Source organism: Monodelphis domestica, chromosome 8 (genome assembly GCF_027887165.1).
Source record: "Monodelphis domestica isolate mMonDom1 chromosome 8, mMonDom1.pri, whole genome shotgun sequence".
NCBI classification, from domain to species: domain Eukaryota; kingdom Metazoa; phylum Chordata; class Mammalia; order Didelphimorphia; family Didelphidae; genus Monodelphis; species Monodelphis domestica.
This window is the reverse complement of record NC_077234.1, coordinates 55,326,014-55,344,599: the sequence shown is the minus strand read 5'-3', so window position 1 is coordinate 55,344,599 and position 18,586 is coordinate 55,326,014. Positions and strand designations below refer to the sequence as shown.

The following is an 18,586-nucleotide window of genomic DNA, read 5'->3' as shown; positions in this document are numbered from 1 at the left end:
GTTCCAGCTTACAGCTAAAGAGGCTTTTAGACCAAGAGTTCAGTGAGTATGAGAGCAGTCCCTTACACACTGCCCACCCCAAATCCCTCCTAACTTTCAAGTCAATTTTTAAGCTGACCCTGGGGGTAGGGAGGATCACACCCCTAGCTGGCTTGCCAACAAATGTAAGATTAAAATTAATATCCAATAACTCCAAGTGTTATATTTTATAAGATTTACTAATAATCACAAAGTAGAATAAATAAATGGACAAAAGTAAAAACCTAAGTAAACAAAACTTTCCCCGGCCCTGTTCACAGGAAAAGAGAGAGGGGGCAGAGCCACACAAAACTTTATCTGCAAAATGTAAGGATGTTACATGAGAGCAATAGTGGGATGCTGGGATTTAGAGTCCTGGGGAGCAGATTCTAATTATACATACCGAAAGGAATCATCAATCTTTAAAATGTGAATTTACCCCTTTGTGAAAATGACAGTTTAATTCAGAGGCATTTTTATCTTTCTACATCATGGATCCATTGAGAGGTAGGGGAAAGTCCATGGATTCCTTCTTAGAATCATGTTTTTAAATGCACAGAATAAAATTCATAGGATTACAAATGGAACTAATAATATTGAAATATGATTACTAGAATTTTGCTTAATATTCCAGTTAAGACTCCCTGTATAATTGAATAGGCCAAATACATTTTAGAGGGGAAAGGTTTCTGTATTTTATGTCCTCATATTTTGAGTTGAATTGTCAGGACAAATAATGTTGTTACATTTCTCTACTGGGGGAAGAAGAGAGGAAGAGAAATATCACCCAAACTTACCTTCTTTAAACTATATCCAGCATGAAAGATGATCGGGGGCAATAAAACATTGAAGAAGATTTCTGGATCGAATGTCATCTGTTGGAAAAGATAGACAGAGGTTGAGTCAGTAAGGTGTGGCTGTTGGTCATTGAACTACTGTTCTGAGTTCAGTCTTGTGATCATTTGGCCTTTCAAAGACTGGGAAGCACTAATTTCACTGCATTAGAGTATTAACAAAAGCCAAAATGGAAGAGGATATTCAGATTTTAAATACTAAAGAACAGAGGTTTGTATGAAGAGGATTTCAAATATGAAAGGCTACATATTTTTATCATTTTAGTCCATCTGATGGGTGTAAGATGATAGCTCAGAGTGGTTTTGATCTGTACTTCTCTAATCAATATGGTTTAGAGAATTTTTTATTTGATTTCTTCATCCAAAAACTCTTTGTTCATAACTTTTGGCATTTATCAATTGGGAAATGATTCATATTCTTATAAATCTAAAAAAGTTCTCTTTATATTTTAGATAGGAGACCTCTATATGAGAAATTATAGATTTTTTCACCCAATTTACTGCTTTCCTTCTACTCTTGATTACATTATATTTACATTATTAAAATTATTTAAATTTAATGTATTCAAAATTATCCATTTTACATTTCAAAATGCTTTCTATCTCTTATTTATTAATAAAGTCTTTTCCTGTCTATAAATCTTAATATTGGAGCAGGTTAATTTTGGAAAAATATGGAAATATCTATATGAAATTATGAAGAATGAAATGAGCAGAACCTAGAAAACATAACCAGCAACAGAAATATTGTTTGAAAAATGATTTGTATATGTCCATCTCCAGAGAAATGAATGGTAATAAGAAATAAGTAAAATATAGTTATATATATATATATATATATGTATATCTTTTTGTCAAATGATGCTGTCTCTAATGAGGGGTGGGGAGGGAGGGAGTCAACTGGGAATTTTAATATAAATAACAAATAATTAAATTTAAATTAAAAAGTATACATTCATTTTTAAAACCTAAAATAAAAACTTAGGGAACAAGGCCAACAAAAAAAAAATTATTTTCTCTTTAAACTGGGCTGTTCTTTCTCTATTGGGGGGTGGGGGCGATAGAATTTGACACTTCATCAAGGCAGTTTCTGGCCAGAAAATTTTTTTAAAAATTCCTTTTACATCAGAAATATGTCATGACTGAGTGGATAGACCAGAAACCTTAGGACCAGGAACACTTGGGTTCAAGTCACAGTACATTCACACATTAAATGCATGACCCTGGGCAAGCCACTTCATCTCTGGTGTTCCAGGCAGCTCTTTTAGCAAACCAGATGACAAGTATCATTGCTAGAAGAAATGTCCTTGTCTCTGAATGTCCTATGAAGATCCCAAACCTTCAATGTCACTTGGGAAATTTTTGTAGTTTGCAGTTGATCATGTTTTGTAATTCTCATAAATAATTTACTGTTTGTTCTATTACAGAGATTAAAACACCAAAATATCAACTTCAATGTTATTTGTTCTTTGGCTTTTCAGTTGTTATTTTTTTTTATTTTAAAACAATGGGAAAATCCAGATATGTTTTCTGACATTTGTGCAATGTGTATTTGTGTATGTATATATGTGTTTTTGTAACTTATGTGACCTGCTACCCTAAGTAATCATGTCTTTCATAGATTTTGGTAGTATCAGGACAGGCTGGAAATAGGGGAAGTCCCAGACTTATCTTGGTGGACCACAGAATTGGGGAAGGTTTCAACAAGTAATAAATAAGTAGAAGTGCAGATAAATGTATGAAGTAATAAAGGAGGGGGGAATTGTCTATAGGTGGCAGGAGACAGTTGGTCAACATTTAAGAAATCTATAGTTATAAATAAGATCAGTTAGAGAGGAGTATCCAGAGTTATAGAGGAGGACCCTAGTTCTAGGAGAAGTAGAGATATCAAGGCACAGTACCCATTCTAGAGGCACTCGATTTCCATAATTCCTGTCCATTCTAATACCATAAACATTTTTCTCTGACAAGAAGGTTTTCACAGCCCTATAAACATTTCATGGTCATTCCCAACCCTTAACACACTTGTTGATTTCTCATATTTAAGAGATTCCCTTGATTTCCCCTTCCCTCCCTAATGTAAATCCTGATTATTTTTCAAGACCCACTTCCAGTACAAAGTCATTTCCAAACTATTCCAGTCCACAAATAAACTGTCCCTGCTTTAAATGTCCACTTTATTTATAGTGATTATTATTCTTTGCACTTATGAAGCCCTTTAATATTTGCAATGCCTTTTCTTTAGAATAATTCCATAAGATAAGAACCAAGAGTATTATTACCAGGTGTAATATTTCTTCGTGCCTTCCTTTTCCTCTGCCAAAGTTTTCTATATGTAGTAGGTTTTTGTTAATTAGAGAGAATGCCTATAAAATCACCAGTATTGTGTACTTTCCAGATGGCCCATATTCAGAGAAGCCATTCTCTTCCTTCTGCTCTGTTTTATATATATTATAATATATATACATATGTATATGTATATGTATGTATGTATATTCTATCCAAAACCATCAAAGTTCTGACTTTTTGAGATTGTTAATTTATCCTTGTAATCTAGGGGGGAAATGGCTCTTTTGATTGCAAGAGGAAAATGATTCCACCTATAATATTATAATCTCTCCCTCCCTCTCTCTCTTTCTCTCTCTCTCTCTCTTTGTCTCTCCCTCCCTCCCTCTCTCTCCCTCTTTCTCTTTCTCTTTCTCTCTCTCTGTATAACTGTAAGATGAGAGAGTTGGGCTAATTGGTCTCTGAGGGCCCTTTACAGCTTTAGATCTCTACTTCCTAGATTCCTGGGCTTCCTACAAGTTATATCTAAAATCCCAATTACTGCAAGACATCTTTCTCAATCTTCCTTAATACTACAGCCTTCTCTTTACTTATCTCCAATTTGTACCATATATAACTTGTTTATTCATGGCTCTTTGCATGTTGTCACCTCCAAGAGACTGAACTCTTTGAGCAGGGACTGCTGAATTTTTTGCCTTTCCTTATATCTATCTCCTACTCTTAGGACTTGGCACACAGTAGGCATTAAATAAATTCTTTTTATTGCTATTAAGTAAAATCAGAACTAAATCAATAATTCTATGATGTTATTAAACTGAAACCTCAGGTGTAACTTGAGATTTGCATTTTTGTTACCATCTACTTAATCCTGGTGACTTTAGCAAGCTATCTCAAAGAATTATCACATAATCTTATTATCATAAGGTTCCCTGCCAGAAAGGACTCTGAGCCCATAGCATCATAAATCTAGAGATGGAAGGGACATAAGAGGCCATGTAGCCCAACCCCCTCATTTTATAGATGAGGAAACAAGCCCAGGAAAAAAAGGTGCAACTTGCTCAAATCAGGAGTAGCATGGTGACAGGAAAGAACCACACACACGCACACACACACACACACACACACACACACACACACACACACACACATGCAAATTCTGGCTCAGATTTTTACTAAGTGTGTGATTGAAAAAATAAAGATAAGGAAGAAAGTAAATCAAAATTACTACTATATAAGACCAGGGAAATTTTAGAAAAATTGCATTGCTTATTTTAGGACTTTCCTTCCCACTGCCCTTTTGTTTGTTTTAATAATGTAGTAAAGGCTAATTTGTCATAATATTTAGATAGATGATTCATTTCATCTGAGCCTTAGTCCTGTCCAGTCATCTGGGCCTCCATCCTCAAGAATCTATTTTCATATACTGTATTTATTCCTATATATTAAGGAGAATTACTGCATGTTCCTCGTCTAGTATCTGGGTCAGAGACAGCATCTAGTCTCCTGCTTTTTGCATTTTCTTTGTCCTTCGGAAGCTCAAAGAATATTTCCCTTTTTAACAAAATTTGTTTAATAAAGGAAGGAGACCAGGGCTCTTTTCCCACATATATGTGACTTTATATCTAGTAGTTTGGAGCAGGGCTGATGGGCTACCTCTTAATTAGCTTATCACCAATTAAAGATGTCTTGGGATGGTGAAGGGAGTGACTGAATAGTGTATTTATCAGACTGTCCAATAGAGCTTAGATCATGCCTGGTTTTTGAGAGAAAATCATAAAGATCAATATCACTTTATCGGTTATGATGCTGGCCTAACCGATAAACCTGATATAATCAACATGCTTATATTCTTACCCAAAAATCGGTCTCGAGGTAATTTTAATTGTAACATTACACTACATATAATAATATTTGTAGTACTCTTATCTCAGAGGTGGTTTTTGGTTTTTTGTTCTTTTAACAAAAGTTTCTGGAACACGTATAATAAAGATTTATTATGTGCCAAGTGCTGGGCATGCAAATACAAAAGCAAGAGTTCCTGACCCTAAGGAGCATTTAGTCTAACAGGAGAAGACATCAAGGAGAGATCTTTGATTAGGAAAGTTTTGATTAGGGAAGTCACAGTGAGGGATGGTAAATACTCATCCCCTTTCCCACAATGGGGCCATTGATTTGATAACCCTTCCTAGAACCAGATATGGAAATGGAGAAGAGATTAAGGGGTACATACTTTAGCATGGCATGACGATGGCTGGGGAGCAACAGCATGGTGGCAAAATTAAAAATATAGGAAGTTTAAGAAGTTCATAAAAATTAAGAAGTATGGAAGATGTTGCTATTTCCAGATGAATTAACTAGCTACCTTCTCCCTCCATTCTTAGAACCAGTGATGACACCTTGACCTCTAGTTGCTAAGTGTTGCTGATTCCAATTCTCCACACCAAATCTGTCATTTGTTTAGGCCCACACGTCCTTCTTTCACTCATCTAATAGCATATTGGCAAAAAACCAAGCAGGGGGAAATATTAAAAGTCAGAACGAAATTTAATCTAGTCCTCTAATTAGCTGTTTGCTTTGGCCATGTTAATTATTATATTAGACTTCAGTTTCTTTATTTATAGAGTGAGGAGTTTGGACCTTAGATTATCTCTAAGGCTTCTTCCAGCTATGTTACTTATCCAGGAAATGTCTTGCCTGGGACAATATCACCATATAAATTGGTTAACAAGCCAACCAAAAAATTCAATTAATCAAAATAACCTATTATGCAGCCAGGTTGGCTAACTGTGGTGTGAGGGAATTTGATTTTCTGGTACAGCGGGATGACATTGGCAGAATTAGATGAAGAAAGGTGCACACTGTAATGAGGCTATGTAGAAACAAAACAGATTTGTGTTCTTTACAAACTTGCTGAAAGCTTAGAGACTACTAAATCAGGATTCTGGGAGGGACTCCAAACCCTGACAATTTCTCAGAAATGGTTGGATTCGCCATTGTATCAACTTCCAGATGGCGCTTTCACATCAACTTTGACTAGAAATTGTGTTTAGATTTTATATGGCTCTGGAAGTCACATACTTGAATCCAAAAGAACTCAGATTTTGTCACGTTTTGAAAAGAAAAGTCAAGTCCAAGTTGAGAGGAGAAAATCATCATAGTTTATAGTACTTAGAATTAGGCTTTTACAAAATAACTGCCACTGATCATTTTGGTTTCCTTTAAAATCCTTCCCTTCAATTTCATTTTTACGATGATCTCTTATGTTATATCTGGAATTGTTATTCAGGACCTAATACCTGGAAGAAAAAAGCCCCAGTGTAAGCATCCCCTGTGTTCCCAAAAAAGGAAACAACTTAAATATTGGGAAGAGGCTTTTTAAAAACAGCAGAAAATATCAAGGAGCAAAAAAAAGTATCAGTCTGCTCACACTGCTGTAGGCTGTTTTCAATATTATCTCATTTATTCAACAATATTTGGCTGGAAATTGCATAAACATATGGTCACCGATGATAAGCAATACGCAAACTTCCAAAAAGAGACTGGAGATGAACCAAGTCTAATTTTTAAATGCATCAGAAAGTAACGTATACAAAATCCTATTTGACTCAAGAGGATGGAGACAGCTGGTGGCACAATATGACTTAGTTGCGAAGAAATAACAGAGATCTACCAAACTGTTAAGTCATGCCCTGACATGACTGGTTCCTTGTGGGGCATACTCCTTCTCCCCTTAGAAACACTGTTTCATTAGCCTTGACGAATGCACTGAGAAGCAGCTAGAAAACATAATTATTCCCCATTTTCCCGATGGAGGAGCAGAAACCAATGACTTGCTCAATGTCACTCAAAATGACAGTCATTGTATAGAATTGGCCATAGGTCTACTGACTCCTAATTCAATATTTTCCAACAAAGCCTGAATTTTGCCTCAGTTGGATTATAGTTTTTAGAGAGTGAGGACTAGAAAAAACAGCATTTTAAAGTGAGTGCCTCCCACATGCATTCCCTTAATGATAGGGGATTAGTGTGAGCTAAATCATCTTCATTCATTCTTTTAACAAATGTTTCTGGAACACCTATAATTTGCCGTGTAAGAAAGAATCCAGTATCTGGCATGGAGTCAGGAAGGACTGGATTCAAATGGTGCCTTGGACATTTTTTAGAGGTGAGACTCAGGGCAAAGCACTTGGCAGACAACTAATTCTTTAGAGTTAGAACTTGTCTAGTTATCAGTCTGGATTGGTACCTAGCATAGCGCCTGGCATATTTAATAGATACTTAAAAATGAATGATTTCATTTCATAGGGACCCATAATTCCCTGGCTGCATGGAATCAGAAAGTCTTTGCTTGTGTAATATGACATACAAAGGATTGTGCTTAGGCACTGGGGTAGAGGGGTTTCCAGAGATAAATATGACCTGTTCTCACCTTGCCCACTATTTCAGGCAGGCCTGGCTCTACTTTACTCACTCCTGAAAGCTGCTTTACTACCCTGATAGAGCTAAGGTAAGGTTTTAAATTTTTCATCTGCAGAATTTCTACTTGGGATCCTGCTATACTTATTTGCGAGCATCTCAACTGGTCCATTATTTCATTAAGGTCTCAGCCCAGCCATACTTCTTTTTACTCCTCATTCCTTTCACATCTTCTCATCAGTCAACCCACACTCTTGTCCCACAGTTCACCAATTACTTATTTTTTAAACCCTTATCTTCTGCCTTGGAACAGGCAGAAGAGTAGTAAGGGCTGGCGATTGGGTTAAGTGACTTGCCCAAGGTCATACAGTTAGGAAGTATTTGAGACCAGATTTAACCCAGGACCTTTCATCTCTAAGCCTGGCTCTCTATCCACCAATCCACCTAGTTGTCCCTAGTTCACCAATTCTGAAACCATGATTAGCTCAACCCTGCCATAGATCCTGAAAGGGGTAGGTGTCATGAGTGCTGATAAATATTTAACAACTGGTTCTGGGAAATAGGAGGAAGGGAATGTATAGAGGACATACTTGTTAAAGTTTAATCTACATTATTTCTGTTTCCTCTGTCCCTCTCAACTCTAAATATCAACAAAAATCAAGCTTTAATCACTTCCAAGGCGAAGTATTCTCACTGAAATTTTTAAAATAAGCTATGTTCATTTAACTACAATATGCCCTTGGTCCATTTGTCAAGCAATTCCCATTAACCACTATGGTTTTCCAGACAAAAGTGTCCTTCCCAAGCCACTATTCTCAAATTAAAATAGAAAGTTCTTGAGAGCAAGGATCTTCAATACTTTGCCTGAATATTACATTTAGGTGCTAGAAACTCTAAAATTATAAATATATAAAACATATATCTTATTCCTTATATTATATGCATTGTATATATATAAATTCACTCACTTCCCTTCCCAAAAAATAATTGGAGAATAGATCCTTCTTTAATACCTCAAAGGGTCCCAAGATCTCATCCACATAAAGACTTTCAGTAAAAAAAAAACTGAAAAAAGAAACCCTACATTTTCTCATGCTATGTGATTATTGTCCAGTGTGGTTCCCATAAATCTATATCAGTCTTATCCAATACATATTCTGCCCAATGTGCTAGAGTGTATATCTATCTATCTATCTATCTATCTATCTATCTATCTATCTATCTATCTATCTATCTATCTTATCCAATCTATCTATCTATCTATATCTCTCTATATATACATATATGCATATAAAATATATATAACATTTTTCTCCAATTGAGATAAATAGCTGGCCTGACTGCTTTCTTTTTTTAGTTATTCTTATCCCTTCTAATCCTCAACATCACCAACACATGAAATATTGGGTCCTGAAATGCTAGTTGCCCCTTCACACTTTGGGCAAAGTTTACATTAACTATATATTTTCATTTACAAAGCTGCTGAAATCAAGTTTGGGAATTATCCCAAGTCACATCGGTGATGTAAGCCTAGAATGACAATCGAGACAAGTTTATTGAATATACTCTCAAAATTCTTTGGAAAAGATCATTTAGCTCAATACAATTATTCTCTTGGACTTGATCAAGACTTTTTAATGGCTTATGCGGAGGTTATAACTTAAGAGTTTCATGGTAATTTTTTCTGCTTCTCAGACAGATCTGTGATATGACTGATAGGAGCACTCCTTTCGCATGTCCAGGTCATAACTTATCCTGACCTTTTTTATCCTTGTCGATATGTTTCCATAAGTCCTACACTGATGTGTCAAGCACTCTTCTAGGAACTGAAGATTCAAAGGAAGCCAACAGAGACTCCTTGTTCTCAAGGAACTCGGTCTAATTGGGAAGAAAACAGGCGTGTATAAACAAGATGTATAGGGGATAAATTAGAGACAGCCAACAAAGGGCAGGCACTAGTATTAAGGAGGAAGGAAAAAAGTAGTTTGTAGTAAGTAGCTTAAAGGAAACCAGAAAGTAGAGATTAGAAGGGAGAATATTCCAGGAATGGAATGAAAATGACCAGATGGAGCGTCTATTGTAATGAACAGCAGGGAAGCCAATATTACTAGATCCAAGAACACATGGGTGTGAGTAAGGTATAAAGAAATTGGAAAGGTAGATGGTATCTATTTAGTGGGATATATGTGTGTGTGGTGGGTAATAAGAGCTTGGAATAACAGAGGACTTTAGATTTTATCCTAGGGGTGATAGGGAGTAAGTAGTTTATTGAACAAGGGTGGGGGTGTGAAATATCAGATATGAACTTTAAAAAGATCAATTTGACAGCTAAGTAGAGAATGCACTGCAATGGGGAGACCTGGGAAAAGAAAATCAATCAGGGGCATATGGCAATAGTATAGACGAAAGGGGATTTGACAGCTAAAGTGGCACTTGTACTCAAGTAGCAGAGAGAGTGGAGAGAAGGAAGCAGTTAGGAAAGGTTTGGAGAAGCAGAATGGATAATTCAACTACCACTTTGATATGGGAAGAGAGAGTCACAGTGAGAAGTCAAGGATTTTAAAAAAAGGATAAAACTTGAAACTGTTCTACGATTTTGGGAAAACTTGTATTTGAATACCTATATTTGTCGAGGAAAGGAGAAATGGTGATTTTCTTCAAAAAATGATATAGAGCAGCCCCCCCCCCCAATGCAACTGCACCTGAAATTTCAGTCAGTCATTGGATATTATTGGGGAAAACCATCCTCTGCTAATTCACCTCTATCATTTATAGTCTAGGAGGGAGGGCACCAAGAAGTTAAGTGACTTGACAAAGGATACACAGCCAGAATATGGCAGAAGTGAGGCTTGAGCCTAAGTCTTCCTGAATCTGAGGTCAGCTCTCTAGCCAATACACCATTCTGCTTCTCTCTCTGTCTCTGTCTCTCTGTCTCTGTCTCTGTCTCTGTCTCTGTCTCTGTCTCTGTCTCTGTCTGCCTGCCTGTCTGTCTGTCTGTCTGTCTGTCTCTCTCTCTCTCTCTCTCTCTCTCTCTCTCTCTCTCTCTCTCTCTCTCTCTCTCTCTTGACTCTCTCCCATAGCTATGTATATCTATATGGCATAAAAGATATTATCAAGGAAATATGCAATAAAGGGTGGTTCAGCAAGAGATGATAGACCAATTCTACATACCATCACAGAACATTAAAAAGAACTTTAGCATGATGGGTAGAAAATATTAAGAACTAGGCACGATGACACCATGTGGATGAGGCTGCAATTTTAACCATTTAAGAATTACCCATACTGAAAAGGTCTCTGATCATAGATAGAGTTAAAGCTGAAAGTAAGCCAGAGCTGACTCTATTATCACCTCCCAAATGAACAACCTTCAATGGCTCCCTAGTGCCTCCTGATAAAAGAAAAACTCCTAAGTCTTCCTGGGCATATAAGTGGCATGATAGTGTTAAGTCTGGAGTCAGGAAGATTCATCTTCTTGAGTTCAAATTTGACCTCAGACACTTACTAGCTGTGTGTCACTTAGCCCTGTTTGCCTCAGTTTCCTCATCTATAAAATGAGTTGGAGAATAAAATGGCAAACTACTCTAGCTTGCCAAGAAAACCCCAAATGGGGGCACAAAGAGTCAAACATGACTAAAAAATGACTGAACAACAAAATAAAAAAGTCTTCCTATACTTATTTCCTATTATTCCTCACTTATTCCCTCTTCCAGCCAAAATGGCCTGCTCGCTATTTCTCATGAATGGCTTTCTTCTTCCTTCCTCTGTGCTTCTCTGCACAAATAACCCTTTCCTCTGATACCCTTTCAAATCACAACTTAGTCTCCACCTTTTACAGGAATCCTTTCTGGATCTTTTTAGTTGTTAGCCATCTGGCCCTCTTAAAACTGCAATGTTTATTTTGCATTTCCTTTCTTGTGTATACTTTATATCCCCATATTGATCTACTTGTTTGGACCTTATCTGTGGAGATACAACTTGATTCTAGGATTTATTAAATCCCTAGCAAGTATGTTATGGTAGGTGCTAGGGATACAAAGTAAAATACCCAAGTCCCAGCTTTCAAGTAGCTTACATTCAGTATGTTGTTAACAGTTACAGTTGTTAAAAAAGAGGAGCTGAGATTTAAACCCAGAACTTTCCATTTCAAATCCAGAGCCCTTTCCCACTGGTTCCTGTAGCAAATGAATCCTTGCAGCTCTCTTGGAGCCATCTAAATATATTAATAAATTCAGCTTGTTATTGATGGAAATTTTGGCAAGTATGCCTCTTCTGCCTTTATAAATGTCAGAAGTTCTTAACCTTTCTTGTGTCGTGGAGTCCTTTGGCAATCTGGTAAGGTCCCTTCTAAAATAACCGTAGTGAAATAGGAGCGTAAAATATATGGGATTACAAAGAAAATCAATATAGCTGAAATCCAGTTTATGTATCTGTCCATCTATCTGTCCATCCACCTATTTACTTCTCTCTCTCTCTCTTTCTCTCTCTCTCTCTCTCTCTTTTCAAAGAACCCATGATCTAAGTTACAGAGTAAACATGAACACACACACATAAACACATAAACATAGCTTATTATCATAAAATGTTATTAAAAACTTTTAAGATAATTTTCATCTATTCATTGAAGAATTGGGGTATAACTGCCTAACTGCACTCTCATCCAGCCCCCATTTCTGTGTCCTATCCATGGAGATATCATGGAAGACATTTCATTAAATGTTTTGTTGAAATATGGATGGTTTGCTTAAATTACCAGAAGCTTTCTCTTCTCCATAATTCTAATAAGCACGTTAAAACTCAAAATGACTTGGCATGGCCGTCTTCAGAGAACTTGTACTATCTCCTAAATATCACTGTTGTCTTTTCTGATCACAACCCATCTGTTCAAATAATCCATTCCTGAATTTTGCTGGTAATTAATGTTCAATTCGCCATATCTTTGTTTTAAGAAATTCACTTCCAAAATCCCCAACAATCTGTGTACGTCTAAGGAGCCTGGCAAGATTTCTCAGATTACGCGGGGCACTTAGTTCAGGAATCACGAGGACAAGAAGGTTCAGTCTTATGGCATTTTTGCTGACTCTAAAGATACAATATATTTCTAGTCCCATATTTTCACTGTCTCTTTGCCCATATTCTCCCCCTTCACCCCCATGGCTTGTACTTTTTTTATAGAGCATAACACAACATGCAGTTTATAATATTTTGTGCGTGATGTATGTGTGTGTGTCGATGTGTGTTCCAATCACAAGATTTCACCAGAGAATAATTAATGAAGAAATGCCAGACTGACAAGAGCTGAGCAAGCAAGGCTATGCAATAACATCAAGCTATCTCATGCTGATTCCAGGGAAGAAATTGAATCAGCAGAAAGTAGCTGCCAACTAGAACAGATTTAAAATTCAAATGATCTCTCCTCAGAAAGGTCCATTTTGATAAAATTCTACTGTGTGACAGACAATCGAGCTGACTCTTTCCTTCACTAGGAGATGGGGGCTGGCCTATAATATTTGCAGGAACCTAAAATGGATGCTTCCTATGCATGGAGGTAGTCAGGGCTGACTCTCAGCAAACTTCTGAGGAGAAATTTTATCTTCTTTTCTTTTCTTTTCTTTTCTTTTCTCTGTTCTTTATCTCCTCACACACCTTGGGTACGGAGCCTTTGAACCCTATATCTTCCTGGCATTCAGGGCCCTCATATTCTTCTTCCTCTTCTCTCTTCCCTCTCCAAAACATCCTCAGTCTTTATTCACACTTGGGTGCAACAAACTGATAAAAGCATTGCCCTTCCCAGGGCCATTTGTATTTAAATAGACATCAAAAGCTAAGCTCCAGTTAAAGAAATGTAACACTAACAGTGGGATTTCAGGTGAAATTTATTGGTAGGAGGGAGTTTACTTGGGGGTCTTGGAGCTTTTTCAGTTTCCCTAAGTCACACCATTCATTAGGCTACCAGACTAAAGCTTATGTGTGTACTCATAGTCCTCCAGTCGAATAAAGAGTAGAAAAAGATGAAATGGAGAAAGAGCAAGTAAGAACTAGATTTGAGGCCAGAGGAATACTTTGAATCTTAATTTTGTCACTTACTACCAATCTGACCCTGAGCAAATTACTTAGCCAATTGGGGTCCAAGTTTCCTTCTATGCCCAATGACAGAGTTGGAGAAGATGACCTTTTATGTCCCTTCCAGCTTTAGATTTATGATCATTAGGACAGCTAGATGGAGCACAGATCTGGAATGAGGAAGGCTTGAATTCAAATCCAACCTCAGACTTCTATAAGCTGTGTGACCCTGGGCAAGCTACTTACAACCCTGTTGACTTCACTCTCCCCATTTGAAAAGTGAGCTAGAGAAGGAACCGACAAATAACTCCAGTATCTTTGCCAAGAAAATAAAAACATCCAAGATGGAGTCACGAGGGGTCAAACCTGACTGAAATGACTGACAAACAACAGAAAACAGCCTCTTAAAAATTCTCCAAAGAATACTGCCTTGTACCTTGGCAAGGGTAAAAGCTGTAGCGATTAAAACTGTACCATCAATTCTGCAACCAGAAACTCAGATGCAAAGGGTCACAGCAGCTTATACTGCCATGGGAGCCATTATGATCCAGGGAAAAGAGAGATAAGCCTACATTATTTTCTCTGTTGTACTACTCACTAGCTGTGTGACCTTGGACAAATGGCTTCACATTTCTCAATATTCGCTTTCTGAAAAAAAAAGTACAAAACATTTTGGAGGGAGGACGTTGGACTTGCTGTTGTCTCTTCTCTCTTCTTTCTAATATGCTATGAATTAAGGATGAGCTAAAAGCATGATTTGCTGACAGAAAAGATAATTCCTGTGGGTTAATTAAGTATACTAATAAAGTACAGTATGTTTCTTGAGTGGATTTATCCTATAGTTTGTTTTTTGGGGGGAACAAAAAAGACCAATATTAAGAGCAAGGTGTCAGAACTAAAAAATGTGGAATTATTTCATGGCTTCCCATTTTGTGTCCTAAAATCAAAATATGCAGTTGTGGCATAAGGAAGAGAGCACCGGATTTAGACTCAGTCTAATCCTGCCTCCAACGGGCCAAAAGTGACCCGTAAATTGTGCTGAGTCTCAGCTTTCTTATCTGTAAGGCAGGGATGCTGACATGACTACTACCTGTCTTGCAGTGTTGTTGTGAGGTTCAAGCACGTTATAAACTTTAAGATGGGATAGAACCATCCGTAACTCTTGTTCATATTAGCAATAAAAGGAATAAGATAAAAGAGTTAAAGCATGATGGTCGTGTTTGCAGTTCTATGGGTTGCCCAGCTTCACTGATTGTAGGGAAATCATTGGGAGTCACTTGAGCCTCTCTGCCCTCCTTCTCCCTCCAGTTTTTGCCACCTCTTTTATTCAGAGGTCGAACTTTTTGGACAGAAGTCTAAGTGATGACCTCAGAGGAAACGGTTTCTCAGTAGCGAATGACCACTCTGGACTTTGGTCCTTTATTTCCTCTGTAAGAGGAACAGAACTACCTTGGGGGCCCCTAGGGCCAGACAACTGGGTATCAAGATAGTGGCGTGTGGCATTCTGTCCCGACAGCATCCGGATCCAGTGACAACAGCGAGAAAGGGTAGCTGACAGCAGAAGGAAGAGGTGGACAAACGAGGTCCAAAAACTCTGCAGTCTGGAGCTATTTCACATCAAGACAAAGAGCCCCACACACCTCATTAGCCCCTAAAGGACTTGCCGGAGTCCAGGCAAGGAGACCAGCTGATGGGTAGAATGATGATGCTAGGAGAGAAAGGGAAGGATAAATTACAGTCTCTCTGCTGTTTAACAGGGCCATTGTGGTAGAGTGGAGAGAACACTGGAGGGGTAGTCGGGTACAGGACTATAGGCAAGTCACATCATCCCTCCCCATGAGGCTCAGCCAAAGGAAAAACAAAATGTCAGAAGTGGAAGAAGGAAGGGATGCATTTAAGGATCTGGGAGATGCAGTATGTTGTAGGTCTCCTCAGATGACCTAGGTTCAAATACCAATTCTGCCACTTACCTAACAGTATGGCATTATAGGGGCAGCCTATAGGTACAGTAGATAATGTCAGGTATGGAGTTCATTCTGGACCCACATTCAAATCCAGAATCAGACACTTACTAGCTGTGTGACCCTGGGCAAGTCACTTAACCCTATCTGCCTCAGTTTTCTCATCTATAAAATGAGCTGGAGAAGAAAATGGTAAATCACTTTAGTATCTTTGACAAGAAAACTCCAAATGGGGTCATGAAGAGTTAAACATGACTGTAATAACCAAAAAACAACAAAGCGTTGAATAAGTCACAGTCTCTCTAGGCTTCACTTTGCCTTTCTGTCAGATGAGGTGGCACAGAGGAGAAACTGATGGACTTAGACTTGCAAAGATCTGAATTCAAATCCTGACTATGAAATTAATATCTGTATGAAATCAAGTCACCACCTCTCTCAATCTTTGTTTCCTTATCTCTAATATGGACACCTGCCCAACAGGGTTGTTGTAAGAACCAAATAAACTTATAGATGGAAAGTATTCTGCAAACTTTAAAGCACCATATAAATTTTACTATTATTGTCATCATCAGTCATTAAATTATTATAGCCATGATCCTCGGATTTCCCAATTCTAACATGCTACAATTCCAGCATAGTTTAAGTTAGGTAAGAGTGGATAGAATTAGAGTGAGGAAGGACTGAGTTCAAATCCAACCTCACACATTTACTATCTGTGTGACTGAATAATTCCCTTAACTCTTGTTCACTACAGTTAACTTATCTGTAAGAAAATGAGCAGGAGAAGGAAATAACAAACCACTCCAGTATCTTTCCCAAGAAAATCCCAAATGGGGTCACAGAGAGTCAGACATGACTGAAAACAACTGAATAACAACATTTGTATATGCCCTACTATAAAATGAGTCTATAAAATGATGAGACCATCAGAAACATCTACATTTCACCTACTTTTCCTAGAAGATAGCAAGCCTGCAGTCTAGAGGAGTAAATGCTAGCCCTAGATTCTAATCCAGGCACTGCCATTTACCAGCTGTGTGATCATGAACAAGTCACTCAGAGCCTCAGTTTTTCATCTACCCAATGGGGATGGCAATATTTGTACTTCTACCTTACAGCATGGTTGTGAGGGGAAAGCCTGGCAACCCTGAAATTGCTGTAGAAAGGCAAGCTGTACATTACGTCACTGTTCAGTTGACAGTCTTGCTATTGATTGAAAAATGAAGGCAGATGGGAAATGGTGCTGTAGAGTCAGTCAAAATGAGCCAAGCAAGGGGTATAGCCAAGAGCAGTAGAGGGAAGGTTGGGAGTGGGCAGCGCAAGCAATGGGGACGGTGATGGATGGGATTCAGATGGAGAGCAAAGACTACCAGTCAACAGTCTACACCAATGTTCCAAGCATGGCGTTAGAGAATAAAATCATTGCAAAGTCAAAAACTTCTGAAGCAGAGACCAAGGTGTGGAAAGGTTAAAACACACAGGAGCCTGAGATGAGTGCGAAGTGACAAGCCATATTAAGGGGTCAAGAACCATGAAAATCTTAATTATACTAGAACTCAACCATCTCTAATGATGATTTGTGGAGTTCAAGGGCATTCAGGGGGATCTCCTGCTCTTTCCTTTGGGCAGATTTGATTGTAGAGCATGTCTAGGGATGTGTATAGGTGTTGTTTTTTAAACCCTTACCTTCCATCTTGGAACCAATACTGTGCATTAGTTCCAAGGCAGAAGAGTGGTAAGGGCTAGGCAATGGGGGTCAAGTGACTTGCCCAGGATCACACAGCTGTGAAGTGTCTAAGGCCAGATTTGAACCTTGGACCTCCCATCTCTAGGCCTGGCCCTCAATCCACTGAGCTACCCAGCTGTTCTCTGTATAGGTGTTTTTAACCTGTGGTCTGAAGACTCCCAAAGGGTCCATGGATAGACTTCCATTTGGATGGGGAATGGATTATGTCTACATTAATGTTAATGTCTATATTTTTGTTTCCTTTGTAATCCTATGTATTTTATTTTATACATTTCAAAACATTCCCAAAGGGATCCACAACATAAAAAAAAGAATTCAGGCTTTAAAGGATCTTCTCCATCATAGGTATAGAGCTGAAGAGATTTTAGAGATCACTAAATGAAATCATTCATTTTATGGGTAAAGCAATTGAGTCAAGAGAGGTTAAAGCCCCAGATCATGCAGGTAGTAAATGAATGAGCTGGAATTTTAACTCAAGTCCTGTCTTTGAATCCTATTTGTTCAAGAACAGCTCAATGTCACTGTAAAAAAAGAAGGGAAATCCCATAACCACAAGTGTCCCCTCTTCAAGCCTATCTCTGTTACCATTCATTGCCAAGGGCTAGGAGCAAGCTTCATGGTTCAGAGAATCTTCCTGAAGAGGAAGGATTAAATAAAGTTCAACTTTTTGGTAAACTGGAGAACCATCTTTAGAAGGTTGATTGCAGCAGTGTGTGCTGGGAAACTCTTCCACAAGGATAGAATTTACATGAAACTAGTTCTTTTCAAGTTTTTTTTTTCCTCCATTAGTCTTTGATACTATGAATCTTGCTGGGGATGGAGATGGGAGGGAAGTGTTATTCCCTTAACTTCTTCATCTCTCCTCCTCTTAAGAATAGAGATAAAATTCTCCCTCAGATATTTACTAGCTATGTGACCTTGGGTAAGTCTCTTCAATTTCCTCATCTGTAAAGTGGGATATTAATAATAGCACTTACTTCAAAGGATTGTTTGACTGTCAAGTAAGATAATGTAGATAAAACACCTTGTCGACATTAAAGTACTATATAAATGCTAGCTACGATTGTTATTGGATGACACACACCCCTAGGGAATTTTTTCTTTATCTTGACACAACAGGTCACGACTTGTGGTCCACTGACCCAACCTTTGAGAAGGCAGGGCCATGTCCATACCACTATGAGGCATCTGAGTACAAGTTTAACAGAAAAGCAGCCTCACCCTGACAATGAAGAATTGAG

General features: G+C 38.0%; 1 protein-coding gene across 1 annotated transcript in view; it reads right to left on the bottom strand.

The window, feature by feature from the left end:
- SLC9A9 (solute carrier family 9 member A9) overlaps window positions 1-18,586 on the bottom strand; it is a 747,353-nt gene that overhangs the window by 683,975 nt on the left and 44,792 nt on the right. Inside the window, exon 3 of the mRNA XM_007502095.2 lies at window positions 816-893. Within this exon, the coding sequence (XP_007502157.1) occupies window positions 816-893 (78 nt within the window). The remainder of the gene's footprint in view (window positions 1-815; window positions 894-18,586) is intronic.